General features: G+C 45.1%; 1 protein-coding gene and 1 long non-coding RNA gene across 21 annotated transcripts in view; one reads left to right on the forward strand and one right to left on the reverse strand.

The window, feature by feature from the left end:
* Positions 1-18,628, reverse strand: part of TNIK (TRAF2 and NCK interacting kinase) — a 659,967-nt gene that overhangs the window by 213,697 nt on the left and 427,642 nt on the right. For all 20 annotated transcript variants that reach the window (XM_063916233.1, XM_063916232.1, XM_063916239.1 and 17 more), the window contains exon 10: positions 10,144-10,319. In XM_063916233.1, coding sequence (XP_063772303.1) covers positions 10,144-10,319 — 176 coding nt within the window. The remainder of the gene's footprint in view (positions 1-10,143; positions 10,320-18,628) is intronic.
* Positions 11,170-18,628, forward strand: part of LOC134909414 (uncharacterized) — an 88,078-nt gene continuing 80,619 nt past the window's right edge. Inside the window, exon 1 of the long non-coding RNA XR_010175928.1 lies at positions 11,170-11,257. This is a non-coding gene — a long non-coding RNA (uncharacterized LOC134909414). The remainder of the gene's footprint in view (positions 11,258-18,628) is intronic.

Raw genomic sequence — 18,628 nt, forward strand, 5'->3', positions numbered from 1 at the left:
ATTTGTACTTGGGTGAGTAATTGGCTGTTCAATAGGGAACAGCGTGTGGGGATTAATGGGATGTACTCTGAATGGGCTTCAGTATTCAGTGGAATACCGCAGGATTCAGTACTCGGGCCATTGCTGTTTAACATATTCATTAATGATCTAGGAGAGGGACTGGAAAGCACGGTGTCAATTTTCGCAGATGATGCTAAACTATGTAGAGTAATTAATTCAGACAAGGATGTTGAGTCTCTACAGAGTAACTTATCTAGACTTGAGGACTGGGCGGATAAATGGAGAATGAGGTTCAATATAGACAAATGTAAAGTTATGCACTTTGGGACTAAGAACAATCAGGCAGCCTATAAACTAAATGGGGAAAATGTAGGTATAACGGTAGTTGAAAAAGATTTGGGTGTGCTCATCGATAATAAACTTGGTAGCAGTACGCAATGTCAAAATGCCGCAACAAAAGCTAATAAGGTTTTAGCATGCATAAAACGGGGTATGGAGACAAGGGATGAGAGTGTAATTCTGCCACTGTATAAATCATTGGTGCGGCCACACCTGGAATATTGTGTACAGTTCTGGGCACCTCACTATAAAAAAGATATCTTGGAACTTAAAAGTGTTCAGAGGCGAGCCACTAAACTGGTTAAGAGGTTAGAGGCACTGGATTATAAGGAAAGACTTAAAAGGTTAGATATGTTCACACTGGAAAAGAGGCGACTGAGAGGGGACATTATTAATATTTATAAATACATTAAGGGACAACACAAGGATTTATCAAACGATTTGTTTATCAAAAAAACACTACATAGGACACCCCCAGAGGTTAGAAGAAAAAAAATTCCATACTTAACGGAGAATAAGAACTGTAAGGATTTTGAATTCTCTGCCAAAGAAGTTAGTAATGGTGGACTCAAACAATAAGTTTAGAAATGGATTAGATAAATTCCTAGCGGAAAAATATATCCAGGGATACAGCATTTAATTGACATAAAAATTATAATACAGGTTGAACTCTATTTGTCTTTTTTCAACCTCTACAACTATGAAACTATGTAACTTACATTTAATTGATTTGCTGCAAGTTTTTTGTGTAGAGGAGTACAAACTATCCATTATCTTTAGCAGCCTCCTTGGGTTAAAGTTCGCTAAAAGACTGACTATATTGAGATAACCGAGGAAGTCTGTGGTATAGGGAAATATTTCTCCTTGTGACCAGAACTTTGGAGCCAGATTTTCAATAGTGGCTAAGTGGCTGGAATAACTACCATTCTATATTGCTCCATATCACAGGGATACATAATGATGGAATCCATACCATTTACCAGCGGACAGGATGCCGGCTGTCAAGATACCGACAGCGGCATTCTGACCACCAGAATGCCGACAGCAGGGCAAGCGCAGAGTCCCCTTTGCGGGCTCGCCACAGGATCTACTCCCATTCTGTGTGTGTCGTGGACACCAACGAGTGGGAATAGTCCTGTTTTGGCAGCATTGCTGGCTGTCGGGATTCCGGCATCTGTGTCCTGACCGCCAAGATCCAGAAAGCCGGCAAACTGAACTGACCCTATAATGCTGTCCCACCACTACAAAATTTACATGACAGGGCACTATGGGAGCCCCGGCAAAAACCCCATCCTCCTTCAGGTGGCAGTGTAGCGCATGCCTGGAGTGCTCTTGCCTGGCAAGGGATCCAGTAACGAATTTCCAGCTCAGTCTGACACTATGTGGAAGATAAGGTAACAGCAACCTCAAAAAAATAAAAATAAATCCTTCTATTAGAGTCTATGGGTCTATTAACACCTTCCCGTGTTAGAAGCAAGAAAATTGGGTTACAGCAGGAGAAATATCTTATATGCCATGGTTAACTATTGCATGAAGAGCTGCAATAGTCATTCTGCAAAGAAGACTAGCATTTTCTCCATTTTTACATTTAACGGTCCTTAAAGTCCTCTCTCTAGATTTAGTACGTCTAGTCTTTTTACTTGAAATAATTACTTGAAATAATACAATATAACTGGGTCAGTGTGGCACTTTTGGATGGTGGACTTTTCCAGCCATAAAAACATTATACTGAGTGTGATGTTAGTGTATTAGAATGCTTAATATTTGTAGACACTCCCTTACTAATCTGTGTAAGCCTGAATCTTCACTGATGGTCCCTAGGACCAAGGGGATGCTGTGAAGTGGGTGGTCCAGTGTGCCTGGAGTTGGTGATGGAATAAAACAGCACAGCAGTGAACTCGCATATCTCTGTGTCCTTATGACTGGATTTACAAACATATGAACAAAACCTCTTTCTTTGGTGGAACCTCTTTCCCACACATGGGTCTTAAAATGGACCCTATTGAGAATAAGTTATTAGGGAGAAAATAGGATTTTAATTACCTACCGGTAAATCCTTTTCTCGTAGTCTGTAGAGAATGCTGGGGTCCCCATTAGTACCATGGGGTATAGATGGGTCCCCTAGGAGCCACTGGCACTTTAGGAGTTTAATAGTGTGGGCTGGCTCCTCCATCTATGCCTCTCCTACAAGACTCAGTCTAGAAACTGGAGGAGACGGACAACTTTGAGAGAAGGATTTTACACAGATAGTGGCGAGATTCACACCAGCTCACACAAATAAAGCAAACCAAGCTAACAAGCTTGAAAACTCAGCAACAGCTGAATAACATAACTGAACCAAGTAATAACGTAGTACTTAACTAAGATCCAAGCAGTACTGAACCAAGTAACCACTGCAGGATAACGAAGCGCTGGGCGGCGCCCAGCATCCTCTACGGACTACGAGAAAAGAATTTACCGGTAGGTAATAAAAATCCTATTTTCTCTTACATCCTAGAGGATGCTGGGGTCCACATTAGTACCATGGGGATGTACCAAAGCTCCCAGAACAGGAGGGAGAGCGCGGAGGCTCCTGCAGAACTGATTGACCAAACTTTAGGTCCTCAGAGGCCAAAGTATCGAACTTGTAGAACTTAGCAAACGTGTTCGACCCAGACAAAGTAGCCGCTCGGCAAAGCTGTAAAGCAGAGACATCCCGGGCAGCCGCCCAGGAAGAACCCACCTTACGAGTAGAGCGGGCCTTAACAGATTTTGGACACAGCAGTCCTGCCGTAGAATAAGCATGCTGGATAGTGTACCTGATCCAGCGAGAGATCATCTGCTTAGAAGCAGGACACCCAAGTTTCTTGGGATCATGCAGGACAAACAGAGTCCGATTTTCTGTGACGAGCAGTCTTCTTCACATACATTTTCAGAGCCCTTACAACATCCAAGGACTTTGACGGAATTGAGGAGTCAGTAGCAACTGGCACCACAATAGGTTGGTTGATATGAAAAGCTGACACAACCTTTGGAAGGAACTGCTGACGAGTCCGGAGCTCAGCTCTATCTTCATGGAAGATCAAATAGGGCAGGCATTCCCAACCACGGTCCTCAAGGCACACCAACAGTGCAGGTTTTAGTGATATCCAGGCTGCAGCACAGATGGTTAAATCAAAATAACTGAGATACTAATTAAGTCACCTGTGCTGAAGCCTGGATATTACTAAAACCTGCACTGTTGGTGTGCCTTGAGTACCGTGGTTGGGAAAGCCTGAAATGGGGGCTTTGTCTTGTAAAAGCCCCTAACTCCGACATACGTTGAGTAGAAGCTAAGGCCAACAAAGTGACAGCCTCCACGTGAGAAACTTGACTTCAACCTCCTGTAGAGGCTCGAACCAATTCGATTGGAGGAACTGTAACACCACGTTAAGATTCCAGGGTGCCGTAGGCGGCACAAAGGGAGGCTGGATGTGCAGAACCCCTTTCAAAAAAGTATGAACTTCAGGGAGGGAAGCCAGCTGTTTCTGGAAGAAAATGGATAAGGCCGAAATCTGGACCTTTACGGATCCCAACCTTACGGAGCCCATATCCACACCTGCTTGCAAGAAGAAGAGAAACTGTCCCAGTTGAAACTCCACCGTAGGAAACTTCTTGGATTCACACCAAGATACATACTTTTTCCAAATGCGATGGTAATGTTTAGACTTTACTCCTTTCCTAGCCTGTATCAGATAACCTTGTTCGGAATGCCTGTCCGAGCTAATATCTGGCGTTCAACCTCCATCCCGTCAAACGTAGCCGCGGTAAGTCTTGATAAGCGAACGGCCCCTGTTGTAACAGGTCCTCCCGAAGAGGAAGAGGCCTCTGGATCTTCCAGCAGTAGACCCAGAAGATCTGTGTACCAAGCCATTCTTGGCCAGTCCGGAGCAATGAGGATTGCCTGAACTCTTGTTCTCCTTATGAGCTTTAGAATCCTTGGAATGAGTGGAAGTGGAGGAAACACGTACACAGACTGGAACACCCATAGAGACACCAGAGCATCCACCGCCACTGCTTGCGGGTCTCTCGACCTGGAACAATGCCTCCAAAGCTTCTTGTTTAGGCAGGAGGCCATCATGTCTATATGAGGAACCCCCTAAAGATGTGTCACTTCCGTGAACACCTCTGGATGGAGGCCCCACTCTCCTGGATGGAGATCGTGTCTGCTGAGGAAGTCCGCTTCTCAGTTGTCCACTCCCAGAATGAAAATTGCGGACAGTGCCACCGCGTGTTTTTCTGCCGAGAGGATGATTGTTACCTCTGACATTGCAGCTTTGCTCTTCGTTCTGCCCCGATGGTAGATGTAGGCCACCGTCGTTACATTGTCCGACTGTACTTGATTGTCACGATCTCGCAGAAGATGAGCCACTTGGAGAAGACCGTTGTACACGGCCCTTAGTTCCAGAATGTTTATTGGAAAACTGGATTCCAGACTTGACCACCTTCCTTGGAAGGTTTCCCTTTGAGTGACTGTGCCCCAACCCGGGAGACTTGCGTTCGTGGTTAGAAGTATCCAGTCCTGAATCCCGAACTTGCAGCCCTCCAGAAGGTGAGACATTTGCAGCCACCAGGAGAGTGAAATCCTTGCTTTCGGCGACAGACGTATCCTCAGGTGCATATGTAGATGAGACCCCGACCACTTGTCTAAGAGATCCAGTTGGAAGGATCGAGCATGAAATCTTCCGTACTCTACAGCCTCGTAGGAGGCAATCATCTTCCCCAGAAGACGAATTCACTGATGTACCAATATCCGGGCCGGCTTCAGGACATCCCACACTTCCGTGTCGATGATCATCTCCAGGAAAGACAATCTCCTTGTCGGCTCCAAATGTGACTTCGGAAGGTTCAGGATCCAACCATGTTCCCTGAGAAGACAAGTCGTGAGAGCAATGGACTGCAACAAGGTCTCCCTGGACGATGCCTCTATCAGCAGATCGTCCAGATATGGAATTATGTTCACTCCCTGTCTGCGGAGAACCATCATCTCTGCCATCACCTTGGTGAACACCCTCGGTGCCGTGGAGAGACCGAAAGGCAGTGCCTGAAACTTATAGTGACTGCCTAAGCCTGGTGCGGTGGCCAAATCGGAATGTGGAGGTACGTATCCTTGATATCCAGGGATACCAGAAACTCTCCCTCCTCTAGACCCGAGATCACCACTCTCAGAGACTATTTTGAACTTGAACTTCCTCAGATAAGGGTTTAACGATTTCAAGTTCAAAAATGGTCTGACCGAACCATCCGGTTTCGGTACCACGAAAAGGTTTGAATAGTAATCCTTGTTTTGCATATGTGGTGGAAATGTAACAATGACCGCTGACCTTTCCAATTTTTTAATGGCTTCCTGTAGGATAGCCCTGTCTGTCAGTAAAACTGGCAAGCCTGATTTGAAGAATCGGTGAGGCGGGAGTTCTTGAAACTCCAGTCTGTACCTGTGGAATACAATATCCTGTACCCAGGGGTCCAGGCGGACGACACCCAGACGTAGCTGAAAGGTCTGAGCCTCGCACCCACCAGACCGTCCTCCAGGCTGTGCAGTCCACCCTCATGCTGAGGATTTTGAGGAACCAGAAGCAGGCTTCTGGTCCTGGGAGCCTGCACGTGCAGGCTTTTTGAATTTTGCACACCCACCTCTAAAGAAAGTGGTAGGGGGCTTGGACTTTTTTGTCTTAGCGGTCCGAAAGAACTGCGATGCAGATGAAGAAAAGGTTTTCTTTGTAGAAGGTGTAACTGAGGGAAGAAAAGGTGACTTACCCGCAGTTGCCGTGGAAATTCACGCATCCAACGCTTTCCCCCAAATAGAGCCTGACCTGTGTAGGGTACGTTCTCCACACTTCTCCTGGATTCCGCGTCTGCCGACCATTGGCGTAGCCAGAGTCCCCTGCGAGTTGAGACAGACATAGAAGATATCCGTGCATTCAGCGTACCCAGGTCCTTCATGGATTCCACCATGAACCCCGCAGAATCCTGTATGTTACGTAAAAAACAGTTCAATGTCACTTCTATCCATTGTATCTAATTCTTCTAGTAACGTGCCTGACCACTTTACTATAGCTTTCGAGATCCATGCACAGGCAATAGTAGGCCTTAACACCACCCCTGAAGCAGTGTTAATGGATTTGAGCATAGTGTCAATCTTACGATCAGCCGGTTCTTTTAAAGCGGTAGATCCAGGGACAGGTAAAACCACCTTTTTTGACAGACTGGAGACAGATGCGTCAACTATGGGTGGGTTTTCCCATCTTTTTCTATCCTCCTCCGGGAAGGGAAAAGCAACCAGAACCTTCTTGGGGATCTGGAATTTTTTCTCCGGGGTTTCCCAGGATTTTTCAAATAAAGCATTTAATTCTTTAGACGCAGGAAAGGTTAGCAAGGCTCAGTGGTGGAACTAGAGAATGGTGGGCCCAGGTTCAACAATATGCATTGGGCCCCCTCCCATATTAAAAACAGAGAAATGGCGTCGCTCAAAATACAGTGTTTTATCTCACTAACAAGGGGTGTCGCCACACAGTAGTACTCCCAATTCACAGTAGAGAGCCTTATACACAGCACGCCACACAGTAGAGAAGCTTATACACGGTACACCACACAGAAGAGAGCCTTGTACACGTTGCACCACACAGTAGACAGCCTTCTACAGGGTATGCCACACAGTAGAGAGCCTTATACAGGGTGCGCCACACAGTAGAGAGCCTTATACAGGGTACGCCACACAGTAGACAGCCTTATACAGGGTACGCCACACAGTAAACAGCCTTATACACGGTACGCCACACAGTAGAGAGGCTTATACACGGTACGCCACACAGTAGAGCAACGCACACGTCAACATTTACTACCAGGAATGTGAGACAGATACAGATGAAGATAGCCTCATCGTTGCCACGATGTGTTGGAACCGGCATACGCATCACAGCAAGCTACAGTGAACGCCGTGCTGTGGCTAGTCGCAGCCTCCGTTCACTCCATAGAAGTCTATGGCTTGCATGCGTACACACACACACACACACACTTCATAGACATGGGCACACTAGTCGTGCCATCCATGCCGTGACGCGAACTCATCAGTGTGGCTACATCTATAGATATGGATATACACACACACACATAGTAAAACACACACACAGCAAAACACATATACACAGACACATCCACAGAAAACACACACAATACATAAATACAGCTAAACACACATAGCAAAATACATATACAGTATATACACAGAAACACACACACCCATAGCTAAACACACACACACACACACAGCTAAACAGACATAGCAAAATACATACACAGTATATACACAGACACGCCCACACACACAGCAAAACAGTCATAAGAAAATACATATAGAGTATACACTGAAACACACACACACCCATAGCTAAACACACACATTGCCAGCAAAACACACACTCTTTACATATGTTTTCATTTTCCACAAGTTGCACACCTTGCACCTCCTGGCTCTGGCAAGGCTCCTCACTGCAGGGGCTGAGTGCACTGACATGACGTCTCCTCAGTCCTCACTCTTCTGTACACACACCCTGCTGCCATGACTCCCCTCTCTCCTCTCCCTCCCTCCCCCCCTCTGTCCAGTATGCAGTGACTCCAGGAAGCTGAGAGCTGCAGCCGAGATGAAGGGTGATGTGATCACCGTTCTCACATCACTGGTGCCGGGGATCGCGCACAGGCTTCCTCAGTTAGGACCCGGAGCTCAGCGGTGGCAGCGTGTAATGAGCCAGTATGACTCATACTGCTGCCGTTTATGGGCCCCCTCACAGCGCTGGGCCTCGGTGCACTGCACCGCTTGCACTGGCGCAAGTTCCGCCGCTGGCGAGGCTTTCTTATTGTCTGTGACGTAAGCCTCCTCAACCTGCTCAGGTGGTGTGTCAGTAATTTATACCACATCTCTAATGGCCTCAATCATGAGCTGCACCCCCTTAGCACATCCCCATCACCGTCTGCCGTGTCAGAGTCGGTATCCGCGTCATCTCGCATAATCTGGGCAAGTGCACATTCCTTTGGGAATATGCTAGGGGATTAAGGAATAGGAACAGAACCTGACCAAACAGCCATAGAATTCTTTAAAACCTGAGTTTCCGTCTCAGTATGAGCTACCCTAGTAGAGATCTGAGAGATCATTCCCTTAATAGAAATCAGCCATTCTGGCTCAGTAATAGGAATCTGAGACATTCCTGGGTACATGGAATGGATTCCTCTGGGAATGAAACGTCCTCTGCAGCATAAGACACAGAGTCCTTGGATGTGACAATGTGAGAAAACATACACCCGCACACACAGGAAAATATCAGACACAGTTTCCCCCCCAAGTACCTTCAGAGGAACACAGAGCTTGGAGCCAGCACACACACATAGCACTTCCCTAGGTATAAATAATACAAATACCGGGCGCTGACTGTGTACCTTATTAGACTACTATACACAGTAATTATACAGCCTCCCCCCCTTCTACAACCCCCTGGTACCACACAGGATAGCTGGAGTCGTCTGGAAGGACAGCTCTCCCTGTCAGCGTCTCTGTAGCTGGATCTGCAGGGAGGAAAATGGCGTTGAAAGCTGCTGGGTCCGCTCTGAGGAGACGCTCCGCCCCCTGAAACATGGCGCTGCTTCCCGCATTTTACATCTTTATACTGGCCTGAGGTATGGTGCTGGCAGCGTTACCGAGGTTCCTGACAGCCTGAGTGACCAGTGTAGGGTATAGGCACTGGCTCAGGCCGCCCCTCATAGCGCCGCACTGTGTACCGCTGGGCCTCCGGAGCACAGTTACTACTGCGCTCCCACCCCGTTGCCGCCATTTTCACACCAGCTCCCCGCTCGCAGGGGCGCCGGTGACTCACTCGCCACAGGAATCTTCTAGCTCTGTTAGGGGGTGGCGGCATGCTGCGGGAGTGAGCGGTCGTCTGGGGCGGCTAACGATCATCACCCTCAGGAGCTCAGTGTCCTGTCAGCGGTGATAGTGGCCATTAACCTCTCAGGGTTGGACACTACTCCCCCTCTAAGTCCCACGAAGCAGGGAGGCTGTTGCCAGCAGCCTTCCTGTGCCTAACTCTAATAAAAACAATAAACTAGAAAAACTCCTATGGAGCTCCCCTAGCTGTGACCGGCTCCTCCGGGCACATTTTCTTAACCGAGTCTGGTAGGAGGGGCATAGAGGGAGGAGCCAGCCCACACTATTAAACTCTTAAAGTGCCAGTGGCTCCTAGTGTACCCGTCTATACCCCATGGTACTAATGTGGACCCCAGCATCCTCTAGGACGTAAGGGAAAAGCAGAAAAGAAACGAGATTGGTTATGGAAGATGGCTATCTATAACATTGTGCATCTGTCTATATATATGATTTATGTTACTGTTTGCATATATGTATGATAAAGTATTTTTTTACATCTAATATTAGGAATCAATTAATATTTGTTTCTAATTTATTATTATTTTTATTAGTACTTATTAATGAGAAAATGGAATAAAACATGAATATTTATAAATCATCATAGAAATCTTGTTAAAAAACAATGGATACAAAGTGAAAATACATTGAAACAAAAAAAGGTTGTAAAAAGTAAGTTATTTTAAGGTTAATTATTTATAAGCCATAAAGTCACACAATTTTTTTTTACATAGTTCAATTGTGACTAATACAACTGACTCCTATGTTACACTAAATTCCTAATCTTATCATTTACAAGGATATCCTGTCATTATTTATTGATCGTACAAGTTAAGATTTCATGGACAAGCCGGGAATATGACTAATCCTCCTACCTTTCTCCCCTCGTTTCTTCTTTGTTCGGTCAATGTGGTCCTTGAGCTGGATTCGAACCTGTCTCTCATTTGGTTGATCCCTTATGAACGGATGCTTCATAAGCTGCTCAGTTGTGGGCCTTTGGCTGTGGTTCTTGACAAGACAGCTCTCAATGAATGACTGAAACTTTTTAGACCTAGATACAAAACAAATGGAGAAAGCGATGAAATGAAAAAATGCAAAATACAGTAAGAGTGAGAATTCTGGTACTAGTTCCCTATTTTCCATATACAAACAACAGTGTACTTGTCATCTACATACTGTACAGTACAGTGGCAAGCTAAATTAATATTCATGAGAACGCAGTCTATTAAATCGACTTAAAACCAATGTGACGCCAACACTCTAAAGAAGTTGCAGGAACGATTTTATGATAAATCTGATAAAGCAGACTCCATGTTGGCAGCATAGTAGTTATTCCCAAGCCGGGAAAGGATCCCACTATTTGTACTAATTATAAGCCAATATCACTTTTAAATGTGGATCTTATTTGCTGCAAGTTTTCTGTGTACTGGAATACAAACTATTCATATCTTTAGCTTTTGGTTAAAGTTGGCTAAAAGAGACGGACTCATACCCTTTTCAGACAGAAAACACATCAAATACCCGGAATTTCAGTGCCGAGTCGTCTTGCCGGGCTCTGTCTGAACCTCCCTTTCACACAGACAAGCAAATTAATTTGGCAAAAAACACAGGTATTTTGTCTGTGTGAAAAGGTCAACCCGAGTCGAAATTCCCGGGTTTCCAACCCTGGTAAATTCCAGGTTTGAAGTACCGGGAATTTCAACCTGAGTTGACCCTATCACACAGAAAAAGGACCAGTGTTTTTCATGTAATTACCAGATAGAACTGCTTCACCTGGTAATTTCATTTTCTGTGTGAAAGGGGCATCAGTGGCAGAACTTGAGAGGTGGACCCAGCTGCAAAAATATAACTTGGGCCCCCATCTCAACCCAAACCCAAGCTCAAAGTATGCCACACGGCAGTTGGTGACAGAGAAAGGCAGTGTAATGCAGGGGGAAGCACAGGTTGACATAAAGAAACACAATGTGCTGCGCGGTGTGGAGAACAAGGGTATGTACCTTGGTGGGGGCAGGAACACAGCTGCCTCTGCTCTGTATGTTACAGGGGCCCCAGACCCTTCTGCTTTTCTCAGTTTGGCACTTATTCAGGAGGACTCTGGCAGTGCCAGTTACACCGGCTGTGAGCTGTCTTTAATTCACAGACAGCAATGAATCAGAATAAAATATACATCTACTTGTTAATTAGAGGCAGTACATGGCTGTGATCATCAGTGCTGATAGGTGGTAGGACTCCTGTATCAGTCTGACAAACACAAGGTCAACCCTACCTCCCTAAGGTAAGAGGCAGGTCCCAAAGTGCTCTAAGCACTGGGCCATTCATCAGACATCGCTCAAAATGGGCAGGGGGGCAGGGAATAACTCATTGCTGGTCTGGGCAGCAGTGGGTCCCTTAGTCCTCAGGGGCCCCGATACAAAGCACCTGCTGCACCAATGGTAGTTCTGCCTCTGCACTGACTACAATGAGATAACAGAGAGAGTCTGCGGTATAGGGAAATATTTCTCCTTATGACCAGAACTTTGGAGCCAGTTTATCAATAGTGGCTAAGTGGATGGAATAACTATCATTATATATTGCTCCATATCACAGGAATACATAAATGATTTACTACAACTACAGTATTTACCATGACAGGGCACTATGCGAGCCCCAGCAAAAACCCCATCCTCTTTCAGTTGACAGTTTAGCGCATGGCTAGCGTGCTCTTGCCTGGCAAGGGATCCAGAAACAAATTTCTAGCTCTGTCTAACAGTAAAGTAACACCATGACTGAAAAAAAAAATCATTCCCATAGAGGTCTGTGGGTCTATTAACACCATTCATTGTTAAACGCAAGAAAGTTGGGTTACAGGAGGAGAAAGCTCTTATATGCCATGGTTAACTATTGCATGAAGAGCTGCAATAGCCATTCTGCAAAGACGACTAGTGTTTTCTCAAGAGTTTTGGATGATTGCGGCTTAAAAAAAAATAGACCCAATTATCTTAAATATCTTGACGATCTGAAACGGTTAAATACAAACAGTGTGTTATCAGATGATCGTTTACATAGACAACTTGCATTTTTACATTTAACGGTCCTTAAAGTCCTCTCGCTAGATTTAGTATGTCTAGTCTTTTTACTAGAAATAATACAATATAACTGGGTCACAGTGGCAGTTTTGGATGGTGGAGCCATAAAAACATTATACTGAGTGGTGGAATCTCTTTCCCCAACACACATGGGTCTTAAAAAAGGACCATATTGAGATTAAGGAATTAGGCAAAAGAAGAAATATATTTGGCAATAGGTCTAATATATTTTTTTTATTAGTACTACTAATTTTTTGTCGGATTCGGGTGTGTTTTGGATTCGGGTGTTTTTTTACAAAAAACCCTCAAAAACAGCTTAAATCATAGAATTTGGGGGTCATTTTGATCCCATAGTATTATTAACCTCAATAACCATAATTTACACTCATTTTCAGTCTATTCTGAACACCTCACAATATTATTTTTAGTCCTAAAATTTGCACTGAGGTCGCTGGATGGCTAAGCTAAGCGACACAAGTGGCCGACACAAACACCTGGCCCATCTAGGAGTGGCACTGCAGTGTCAGGCAGGATGGCACTTCAAAAAAATAGTCCCCAAACAGCACATGATGCAAAGAAAAAAAGAGGCGCAATGAGGTAGCTGTGTGACTAAGCTAAGCGACCCAAGTGGCCGACACAAACACCTGGCCCATCTAGGAGTGGCACTGCAGTGTCAGGCAGGATGGCACTTCAAAAAAATTGTCCCCAAACAGCACATGATGCAAAGAAAAATGAAAGAAAAAAGAGGTGCAAGATGGAATTGTCCTTGGGCCCTCCCACCCACCCTTATGTTGTATAAACAGGACATGCACACTTTAAAGAACCCATCATTTCAGCGACAGGGTCTGCCACACGACTGTGACTGAAATGACTGGTTGGTTTGGGCCCCCACCAAAAAAGAAGCAATCAATCTCTCCTTGCACAAACTGGCTCTACAGAGACCAGATGTCCACCTCATCATCATCCTCCGATTCCTCACCCCTTTCACTGTGTACATCCCCCTCCTCACAGATTATTAATTCGTCCCCACTGGAATCCACCATCTCAGATCCCTGTGTAATTTCTGGAGGCAATTGCTGCTGGTGAATGTCTCCACGGAGGAATAGATTATAATTCATTTTGATGAACATCATCTTCTCCACATTATCTGGAAGTAACCTCGTACGCAGATTGCTGACAAGGTGAGCGGCTGCACTAAACACTCTTTCGGAGTACACACTGGAGGGAGGGCAACTTAGGTAGAATAAAGCCAGTTTGTGCAAGGGCCTCCAAATTGCCTCTTTTTCCTGCCAGTATACGTACGGACTGTCTGACGTGCCTACTTGGATGCGGTCACTCATATAATCCTCCACCATTCTTTCAATGGTGAGAGAATCATATGCAGTGACAGTAGACGACATGTCTGTAATCGTTGCCAGGTCCTTCAGTCCGGACCAGATGTCAGCACTCGCTCCAGACTGCCCTGCATCACCACCAGCGGGTGGGCTCGGACTTCTTAGCCTTTTTCTCGCACCCCCAGTTGCGGGAGAATGTGAAGGAGGAGCTGTTGACGGGTCACGTTCCGCTTGACTTGACAATTTTCTCACCAGCAGGTCTTTGAACCTCTGCAGACTTGTGTCTGCCGGAAAGAGAGATACAACGTAGGTTTTAAATCTAGGATCGAGCACGGTGGCCAAAATGTAGTGCTCTGATTTCAACAGATTGACCACCCGTGAATCCTGGTTAAGCGAATTAAGGGCTCCATCCACAAGTCCCACATGCCTAGCGGAATCGCTCTGTTTTAGCTCCTCCTTCAATGTCTCCAGCTTCTTCTGCAAAAGCCTGATGAGGGGAATGACCTGACTCAGGCTGGCAGTGTCTGAACTGACTTCACGTGTGGCAAGTTCAAAGGGTTGCAGAACCTTGCACAACGTTGAAATCATTCTCCACTGCGCTTGAGTCAGGTGCATTCCCCCTCCTTTGCCTATATCGTGGGCAGATGTATAGGCTTGAATGGCCTTTTGCTGCTCCTCCATCCTCTGAAGCATATAGAGGGTTGAATTCCACCTCGTTACCACCTCTTGCTTCAGATGATGGCAGAGCAGGTTCAGGAATGTTTGGTGGTGCTCCAGTCTTCGGCACGCGGTGGCTGAATGCCGAAAGTGGCCCGCAATTCTTCGGGCCACCGACAGCATCTCTTGCATGCCCCTGTCGTTTTTTAAATAATTCTGCACCACCAAATTCAATGTATGTGCAAAACATGGGACGTGCTGGAATTTGCCCAGATGTAATCCACGCACAATATTGCTGGCGTTGTCCGATGTCACAGATCCCCAGGAGAGTCCAATTGGGGTAAGCCATTCTGCGATGATGTTCCTCAGTTTCTGTAAGAGGTTGTCAGCTGTGTGCCTCTTATGGAAAGCGGTGATACAAAGCGTAGCCTGCCTAGGAACGAGTTGGCGTTTGCGAGATGCTGCTACTGGTGCCGCCGCTGCTGTTCTTGCTGCGGGAGGCAATACATCTACCCAGTGGGCTGTCACAGTCATATAGTCCTGAGTCTGCCCTGCTCCACTTGTCCACATGTCCGTGGTTAAGTGGACATTGGGTACAACTGCATTTTTTAGGACACTGGTAACTCTTTTTCTGACGTCTGTGTACATTTTCGGTATCGCCTGCCTAGGGAAATGGAAACTAGATGGTATTTGGTACCGGGGACACAGTACCTCAATCAAGTCTCTAGTTGCCTCTGAATTAACGATGGATACCGGAACCACATTTCTCACCACCCAGGCTGACGAGACCTGAGTTATCCGCTTTGCAGCAGGATGACTGCTGTGATATTTCATCTTCCTCGCAAAGGACTGTTGGACAGTCAATTGCTTACTGGAAGTACTACAAGTGGTCTTCCGACTTCCCCTCTGGGATGACGATCGACTCCCAGCAGCAACAACAGCAGCGCCAGCAGCAGTAGGCGTTACACTCAAGGATGCATCGGAGGAATCCCAGGCAGGAGAGGACTCGTCAGACTTGACAGTGACATGGCCTGCAGGACTATTGGCTTTCCTGTGTAAGGTGGAAATTGACACTGAGGGAGTTGGTGGTGTGGTTTGCAGGAGCTTGGTTACAAGAGGAAGGGATTTAGTGGTCAGTGGACTGCTTCCGCTGTCATCCAAAGTTTTTGAACTTGTCACTGACTTATGATGAATGCGCTGCAGGTGACGTATATGGGAGGATGTTCCGAGGTGGTTAACGTACTTACCCCTACTTATTACAGCTTGACAAAGGCAACACACGGCTTGACACCTGTTGTCCGCATTTGTGTTGAAATAATTCCACACCGAAGAGCTGATTTTTTTTGTATTTTGACCAGGCATGTCAATGGCCATATACAATACAAAACAATGGGATGGGGACCAACTGGTGGCGCAAAATGAAAATGAATCAAAACGAAAAGTACAAATTACCTAGACACAGCTGAGACTATGCAATGTCCTTATAGGTCAAAAGTCAAGAGTCCAAGGACTTCTCAAATATGCTTCTCGTGAATGTCCAAAACCAAATGATGACATGTAAAGAAAACACAAATGGTACACACTAGTTCAGAAAAAACATCCCAGATGTAAAATATGAAATGCTTCTTCCCGGATTCCTTTATACTGAAATGTCTATGGGAGGTGATGTTCTAGCCGTACAGGTTCACCTCGGTGTGAAAGGTATTATGGGCTCCTCACATGTGTGCTTACTTTAATATATTTCCAAACAAGCTTATAAAGGTTTCTTTGGATTCCTGACTTATGAACTGTATATGCTCCAATAGTAATTAATCTCATATAATTTAAAATTAGCAGCTCACATTCAGGCTTACTTCAAAAGATGCCATTCTTCCATGTAGCGGTTTCTTTATGGGTAAGTCATCCTGTCGTCCTCAAATGTCTCCTCACTTCGTAATGTGCTCGATAAAAAGCATGCAAACGAGGAGACGTGTGAGGATTCGTATTATGTTTATTATAAAAATGGTTAAAATGTTACCAAGGATAAAACAAAATAGGATCCCCACAAGGAAAACCAGAAATCAGGATCTTTATACAGCACAGTCAGACAGTAAGAAAAGATATTGCCCTGGGAAATCTCACCGCTTTCTGGCTGGGAAAACTGGTTGCTGTGGTGATCCAATTTGTCACATGCTCCCACCAACGCGTTTCTACTATCAGTCTTTGTCAAGGTGCATGTGGGGTGTACCATGCCCTCTATTTATACCTGGCATGGTGTCTAACCTATGCCCCTTCCTGGGCAGGTCTTATTCCATTAATTAATATATGGCCTTTACAGTCTCCAAGTTGTGGAGATAAATCCTATAGTGAGTGTATTAAAGAAATAAAATACAATACTTTATTGCAACAGTGCGTCGCCAACGCGAGCCGGTTACCATTGATGTGTGGTGTGACGTCCCTTTAGATACTGACGTCATCCCGCATGGAGGAAGACCTTGCCAAGAGAGAAATGCGGAGCATTTTTGAAATGGGTACCCTACATCCAGCAGGTCTCAACCTGGACTTCGAGACAAAATGGTTCCTGTGACTTTTCTAGCTAGAGAAACAAAATAATTCCGACTAGGGTAAAGTGCATTCTAGGTAGGGAACTTAAATTGTAATAAAAATAGCATTTGGTATACCATTTAATCCATACACTCCTTTGCATTAGAACACCTGACAAAAAATCATCGGGGTGTCTCATGTTCTATTTTACCATAGACTATTCTAACATTGGACCTTAAGGGTCAAGCTTTACCTTTATTTAAGGTTGACGCAAAAAATTTAGTTAAATTTAGTCATGTTTTATATTATGCATCATGACTCACTTGAAATACCGGAGTAAGTTCTCTGTATAAAGATATTTCCCTCATACATATATTCTTTAGAAGAAAGTGAATTTATCTCTGACCCCATTCCACCCGAATGCTTTGCCATTTTTCTTTGTATAATACATGTACCTACCCGGAAAAGGGGATTTTTACATGTAGAAATTGAAGGAAATCCTAAGACCCGCCTAATATCATCAGATGGGGTACTATGCACCTTTTTGTGTTCCATGTTTTGTAATTGAGAAGGCCCGTTATTTTGGCGTATGATCAGCTCGTATTTTTTATACTTTTAAATTATATTTTATTGAGGGGTTTGCTGCCCACCTGCGTTCCATTGCATCTGGAACGCAGGAAACAGGAAGCAGCACGGCAGAGCCAGTATGGTGGCGTGATACACTTGGTGACGAGTCACGCGACCACTATGCGGGATGACGTCAGTATCTAAAGGGACGTCAAACCACACATCAATGGTAACCGGCTCGCGTTGGCGACGCACTGTTTAGCGGTACCATGACAACCACGTCTCAAAGCGGGATCATGGTAACCGCTCACCGCAGCGCCGTATCGGATTAGATGCCGGGTCACTTCCGCCGGACATCAAGTAATGTGCGTTCCAGGTGTAATGGAACGCGGAACACGTAATCCTATTTTCAGAACTCTCCCCAGGCTTATTTTATGTTGCAATAAAGTATTGTATTTTATTTCTTTAATACACTCACTATAGGATTTATCTCCACAACTTGGAGACTGTAAAGGCCATATATTAATTAATGGAATAAGACCCGCCCAGGAAGGGGCGTAGGTTAGACACCATGCCAGGTATAAATAGAGAGCATGGTACACCCCACATGCACCTTGACAAAGACTGATAGTAGAAACGCGTTGGTGGGAGCATGTGACAAATTGGATCACCACAGCAACCAGTTTTCCCAGCCAGAAAGCGGTGAGATTTCCTGGGGCAATATCTTTTCTTACTGTCTGACTGTGCTGTATAAAGATCCTGATTTCTGGTTTTCCTTGTGAGGATCCTATTTTTGTTTTATCCTTGGTAACATTTTAACAATTTTTATAATAAACATAATACGAATCCTCACACGTCTCCTCGTTTGCATGCTTTTTATCGAGCACATTACGAAGTGAGGAGACATTTGAGGACGACAGGACGACTTACCCATAAAGAAACCGCTACATGGAAGAACGGCATCTTTTGAAGTAAGCCTGAATGTGAGCTGCTAATTTTAAATTATATGAGATTAATTACTATTGGAGCATATACAGTTCATAAGTCAGGAATCCAAAGAAACCTTTATAAGCTTGTTTGGAAATATATTAAAGTAAGCACACATGTGAGGAGCCCATAATACCTTTCACACAGAGGTGAACCTGTACGGCTAGAACATCACCTCCCATAGACATTTCAGTATAAAGGAATCCGGGAAGAAGCATTTCATATTT

Source organism: Pseudophryne corroboree, chromosome 4 (assembly GCF_028390025.1).
Source record: "Pseudophryne corroboree isolate aPseCor3 chromosome 4, aPseCor3.hap2, whole genome shotgun sequence".
In the NCBI taxonomy this organism is placed as follows: Eukaryota; Metazoa; Chordata; class Amphibia; order Anura; family Myobatrachidae; genus Pseudophryne; species Pseudophryne corroboree.